At 41.4% G+C, this 6,441-nt stretch overlaps 1 protein-coding gene across 1 annotated transcript in view; it reads left to right on the forward strand.

Moving 5' to 3' along the window:
• Positions 1-5,685, forward strand: part of LOC104950176 (dynein heavy chain 10, axonemal) — a gene marked incomplete at its 3' end in the record, with an annotated part of 11,430 nt that extends 5,745 nt beyond the window's left edge. Inside the window, exons 14-23 of the mRNA XM_010776660.1 lie at positions 1,155-1,313; positions 1,401-1,517; positions 1,640-1,742; positions 2,688-2,866; positions 2,948-3,159; positions 3,286-3,439; positions 4,129-4,362; positions 4,442-4,564; positions 5,125-5,358; positions 5,462-5,685. Of these exons, the coding sequence (XP_010774962.1) occupies positions 1,155-1,313; positions 1,401-1,517; positions 1,640-1,742; positions 2,688-2,866; positions 2,948-3,159; positions 3,286-3,439; positions 4,129-4,362; positions 4,442-4,564; positions 5,125-5,358; positions 5,462-5,685 (1,739 nt within the window). The remainder of the gene's footprint in view (positions 1-1,154; positions 1,314-1,400; positions 1,518-1,639; positions 1,743-2,687; positions 2,867-2,947; positions 3,160-3,285; positions 3,440-4,128; positions 4,363-4,441; positions 4,565-5,124; positions 5,359-5,461) is intronic.
• Positions 5,686-6,441: the final 756 nt, after the last annotated feature.

Raw genomic sequence — 6,441 nt, forward strand, 5'->3', positions numbered from 1 at the left:
TAATATTGTTTCACAACCCTCTTGACATTCACATCATACTAGGTTGAGATATGAAGAGTTATCAACACAGCTTCACAAAATGTCCTTTTTTGCATCTAGTCAGATTTAGCTGAACATTCCACATCACCTCACATGCTTTACTCCCTGTAGCTGATACAGGGTTTGTTCCCTTTTGTTTCTTTTTTTAAATAACGGTAAAACAACATTTCATTTATGTAGACTAGCGTAGGTGAAGTACAAACCAATTTCCTGAGCGCGTACGGAGTCCAAGCAAACCCAGATCCCCTCTGAGCGACAGCTCGAGCATGCCTGATTCCAGGAGGGACAATGAGCTGTGGAGCCAGCCACCCCGACGTCCAAGTTAAAAAAAGGTGAGGCAACAAATCAACTTCAAGAAAAGGATTGAATCAAATGATATGTAACGGCTGTTGTTGTTCTTTCTAAATAGCATGCAATCTCCCATTTAACCCTAATGTTAAGCCTGTGGTTACTTGGGATGGTCATCAGCTCACGTGTCCAACAGAAATACTTCCCTGTGCATGTGAACGGGCAGCAGTGTTCACTGGCCCTCTGTCTTATGACTTAACGTAGCCATTTTGTTTTTAAAGGAACTTCCAGGGTTCTTACGGTCATTAAAAACCTGGAAAAGTCATGGAAATTCAAAATGCTAATTCCAGGCCCTGGAAAAGTTATGGAAAACAACATTTTTCCCAAAGTTTTGGAAAAGTCATGGAAATGTAACTAAAGTTGCATCAAATATAATTTATATTTTATCTAATTGCTGAAATAGTAATACTATAATGATAATAAATACTGTATGGTATAGTAATGAAACGTAAAATGGCATTTAACTGTTGAGGTATTTTGCTGGTGAGAGATTTTAGTGACTTTAGCGTGTAGAAGCTAGTAAGCGTACTATTTGATTTGTTTTAGACAGGCACAACATGTTTCATATGCAGACCTTATTTTCCTGTTCCATGTTAAAATAAACAATTTTCAGTGGTACTGCTGAGAAAGAGTAATGTTTTTGGTCATGGAAAATTAGGTAAAGGTCATGGAAAATTAGGTAAAGGTCATGGAAAAGTTATTGAAAATCATTGGTGAAAAAGTGTATGAACCCTGTACATCTCTGTTTTCTTGACTGTTTACAAAAGCAACTCTCTGAGAATCTACAACAAAGCCCTGACTCTTTTGATGAGCTGAAGTCTGTCCTTGGCACCATATCAGACATCAGGGACATGTCTGTAGATGTTGAGTTGAGATACATTGATATCCAGGAGAGCTACAGAACACTGGCCATTTACAAAGTGCAGGTACTGTGTGTTTCATTTGTAAATTATTGTCCATTGAAAGTTGATATTGTTTCCCTGGTTGAACATCTTCTGTTCTGTTTTTTGTAGGTTGGGAAAGATGAACTGGAGCTGGTGGGAAAAATTGACCAAATATGGAAAGAGCTGTCTGACGAATCTAAACAGGTGGATCGAAGTCTGACAGATGTCAAGACATCATTTGTTCAGGTAAGACATCAAACTCCCACATTCAGCTTTAACACAACATTCAAAGCATTGTTTTATTTGTATTGGTATTTTGAAATGTATTTTAAATTATCCTACTATTCTCCCTTCCCTTACACTCAAAGACTACAAAGGACAAGATTGGAGAGTTCACGCAGGAGTTGTCTATCTTTGCTGAGAGCTTTAACATGCATGGTCCTGGAGCTGTGGGAGATGATTTGGAGAAAGGTACCTGTGCACGAGATCCCTGCCTTTAGTTTTTGTATTCAAAGCAATAATATATGGTGAGGTGCAGCCCTGCCTTAGGAGATCTGGAGGCGTGTGGCGCAGTGGCATAGTGCGTTGGTGTTCGGATCAGGGGAGCACAGGTTCAAACCCCACTGCAGTCAGCATGTCGTTGTGTCCCTGAGACACTTCACCCCAAATTGCTCCTGTGGGGATTGCCCACAGTATTGAGTATGTAAGTCGCTTTGGATAAAAGCAAGTAACATGTAATGTAAAAAAAATGTAATCTGGGCTTTAAACAGTTTGGTCTTTAATTACGTCTCTAAATCAACTTTTAAATAACTGCTTTTCAGTCATTTCATTCATGTATTTTTTTCTCTTTGTTTTCACTAAACCAGGGTGTCCGCGGGGTTTTAAAAAGTATTAAAAGGTATTAAACGGCATTTTCCAAGATATTACATTTTGTAGCTTATTTTCAATAAGTATATAAATTGTCCAAAGTGGTTGTATTCTACAGTCTGCCTGAATGTAATCATTGCGTAGGTGTGTAGTGTGATTCTGTGTCGTTTATTTATGGCATCCTGTTGGACGTCATCTGAACAGGACATGGCACGCTCACTGCTTGATAGCGCACGAAGGTCCGTTTACGCCGGTTGTTAAACAACATCGTTATGGGGAAATGCAAGTTTGTGTCCAAATGGTTGGAAGATAAGGAGGGAGGACAATCAATACTGTATATAGTAAATGTGAGGTAAAGTGTGTCGCCAATGTAACCGGTTAAAACTCCAAGTGGCGATGAGGTCTTAAAATGTATGGAAAGGGTCTTAAAAAAGGTCTTAAAAGGTATTACATTTGACTTCAGGATTCCTGCATATACCCTGTGTGTAGTATGCCGTTACATTTCCAAATGTAGTTGAGGAAACAGTCTCTCTTTTTTGTTTTTCTCAGGACTGACCGTAATGGGAACCTATGAAAAAGACCTGGCTAAGATAGTGGCTGGACGACAGGAGCTAGCTAATGCTGAAAAGCTGTTGGACCTGCCAGTCACTGTGTACCCAGATGTCATCAGCATGCAGAGAGACATGGAGGGCCTGAGACAGATATATGGGGTCTATAAAGCTCAACAGGTAGGACGGGGTTTCAAATTGGGACACTCTACGTATCGTTCTGTTAGGAGTCTTTCAAGTGTTCATCCTTTAATCTTTTAGGACGCAAAGGCGGAGTGGTCGCAGATGTTGTGGATCGATTTAAACATCCAGACGCTACAGGAGGGTGTTGAGGGATTTATCAAAAGCTTGAGGCAGCTGTCTAAAGATGTGCGGGCGTTACCTGTGGCCTTCTTCCTGGAGGGACGCATGAAGGAGTTTAGAGAGTCCCTGCCTCTTCTCCTGGACTTGAAGAATGAGGCTCTAAGAGACAGGTTAGTCTGAAGATCGACACCAAAACCTTGAATAAATGTGACAACCAAAACATCAAGGGAGTAAAGAGTTAAGTATTGATAATGTACATACTTCGCTGATAACAAGTCTTATATTTTTGGCCACAGACACTGGAAGGAACTGATGGAAAGGACAGGCACCAGCTTTGAGATGAACGACAGCTTCACTCTTGAGAACATGTTTGCTATGGAGTTGCACAAACACGCAAATGTCATAGGTGATATTGTCACCTCTGCTGTAAAAGAGCTCAGTATTGAGAAGGTAAGCTTCCATTCTTATCTCAAATGCGACGTATTGAAAAGTCGCATCACTTTATCAGAGAAGCAGTGGCAAGCCGTCAGGGCCCTCTAGGGCCTCTCTGAGGGCCTAAGATATTCTACAAAATAATATTTTAAAAGGTTGTTTTTTAAAAATATTTTTTATTAGTTTTATAAAATAACTTGATTTAATTGTATTTAAAATAACATTACCAAAGAAATAAATCCTTCGAATCTGCCTATTAAGTTTCTGTTGGAATGTGAAGGGATAAATGAAAGAAGCTCGTCTCTGCAAGTTACTGTGAAGACAAGGGCTGATTGGTGGTCCTGCTGTAAATTCACAGAGGGCGCGGGCCCTCTGTGAATAAATAGCAATAAATGTGAACTATAGCGGTATAGTAACTGAACGAGAGAGTAATATAAAATGACAGTGCAATTGACCAATCATATCTTCCCTCTAAATGGGTGGGCTTTATTTTCGCGGACTTTATGACAAGTTCCGCCAGCTGGGAATTGTATGCATGTGTTATAACAACGGGTCAAGATTTCCAACTTCCTGTCAACAGCTTAAACTCTCCTTCTGTCATGGACAGCCTGAGTGAGGCTCGGGGGGGGGAGGGTCACGGCTCGCCACTGCAGAGAAGTCACGAAAGTTGTATAAAACTCTATTCCTGTGTGTCTTGGTGCTTCCAGGGAGTGAAGGAGGTGGTCATGACCTGGGAGAACATGAAGTTCAGCGTGATACCCTATTTCAAAGGCACGCAGGAACGTGGTTCTGTTCTGGGTGCAGTGGAAGAGATCATGCTGAATGTGGACAACGATGCCATGAACTTACAGAGCATGGCGGGCAGCCGATTTGTTGGACCTTTCCTTGGCACCATACAACAATGGGAAAAAGATCTATCCCTTATCAGTGAGACCATAGAGGTCAGTGAAAGTTGCCAAATCTCCCATCAAACTTGAACGAATCCGTAAAATCCTTTCTGAAAATATATTTCTTGCACAGGTTTGGATGATGGTGCAACGAAAATGGATGTACCTGGAGAGCATATTCGTTGGTGGAGACATAAGCACGCAGTTACCAGAGGAAGCAAAGAAATTTGACAACATCGACAAAAAGTTTAAAGAAGTAAGAGTTGCAAAATAATGCATAATATTTTTTTATGGAAACAAAAGACTGTTAGGGAATAATTTGCTTAGGTATTCAACTTTCAACACAGTTCATAATTTTCTCTCTTTACCGTCTCTTTTCCCATGGCATGGTTCTACGGCCTTGGGTATAGCTGCTATCTCTCTTAAGGAGGAGTAGCTTGGGCGCATTGTTGTTGCCAGTCTATGACAGAGCACAAGCCGCCATGAGGCGCACATTATTTTGTATGGACGAGAGCTCTAGTTAGATTCACTGATGAAGAATGTTGATTTTTACACTCTGAACTAGTTAAAACCTTGAGCTACAGAAAGAGTTCTTCAGAATTGGTTTGGCAACCACTGTGTCAACTCGTGACATACCACCTGTCTTGTCAAGTCTCCGGCCATAACTGCAAATAAACCGTCAGTGTTTGCCATCAAAGCTCCAGCTCTCCTCGTGCCTCTCTGAGTCCTGTTTCCAATTGCTTCAGAAGTTTCCCCCACAAAGACTATAACTGGAAATCTCAAATATAATATCCATCCTATTAATTCTCTTTGTAGATAATGAGTGACACAGTGAAGGGTCCAAACATTAAGCGCTGCTGCCTGGTTCCCAACCGGCTGACGTACCTACAAACCCTCAGTGACGATCTAGAGAGGTGCCAGAAGAGTCTAAATGACTACCTGGACTCCAAGAGGAATGCTTTTCCTCGCTTCTTCTTCATCTCGGATGATGAACTACTCAGCATTCTGGGAAGTAGTGACCCTTCCTGTGTCCAGGAGCACATTATAAAGGTATGACACCACTACAGACAAAGCAGTGAGGGATTAAAACAGAACCGACAATCACTGTTTGTGCAACATTTCCTCAATGTTTTTATTTTCTATATTCCACAAGATGTATGACAACATAGCATCTCTGAGATTTGATGCGGAAGGCGATGGGGAGACAGTCGCCGCAGCCATGGTGTCTGCAGAGGGTGAGCTGATGGAGCTGAGAAAAGCTGTCCCGGTGGACGGGAGTGTGGAGGAGTGGATGACAGGAATTCTTCTGGAGATGAGGAGGACCAATAGACTCATCACCAAGGAGGCAATCTTCCGCTACTGTGCGGACATGAGCAGGTGTGTGTAGATACTACAATCGTGTGGGCAACGTTGCCAGGGTCTGAATGTGTGAAAGAGTACACCAGGGCTATTCAATTAGTTTGGAATGGGGCCGGTTGATGAAAATTATCCAAAGCAAGGGGCTGGGAAAAAGATGGCTTGAAATATGAGCAATCCTATTAACACCTCTGAGGCCCCACGGACCCGGTTCCGGGGCCGAAATCGCGTAATTTGCAGGAAACAACGTCTAAGGAACCTTAATATTTAATAAACTATGAATATTTTATATCCATACAACGGGAAAAAACTAATTTAACTGATCTTTTTCATTTTTTTTCAAAAAAAACACACAATGCTAACTGTGAGCCTCTGAATTAGCCCAGAGCGAAAGATGCTAACCTATTACTGCACCAAAAATCACTCCTAGCTCCCTTATTACTTATCCTAGCTGCACGTCCAACACATCGTTTATGATAGTAAAGACATAGATTATAACGGTGCCCACCTCAACACTGAAAGATACAAACTCGCGACGTTATCAACAAAAACGTACATCAAAACAAGTGGCGCTAGGTAGCCCACAACGCTAACATGGTTTACCTTCGTCTTTGTCTGGTCTAAACTGGTCTTCAATGGCATTAAAACGATAACAACGATGATGTAGTTAATCCATAGGTTAATATCCAATGTGGCTGTGTCCCCTTTGAAATGTTCTGATAATCTATAAGCAATAAAACTGCAATTACGTTAAAAGAGTAGAGCAGGCCATTCCTA

This window comes from Notothenia coriiceps, unplaced genomic scaffold (assembly GCF_000735185.1).
Source record: "Notothenia coriiceps isolate Sejong01 unplaced genomic scaffold, NC01 NC01_scaffold00017138, whole genome shotgun sequence".
Taxonomy (NCBI): Eukaryota; Metazoa; Chordata; class Actinopteri; order Perciformes; family Nototheniidae; genus Notothenia; species Notothenia coriiceps.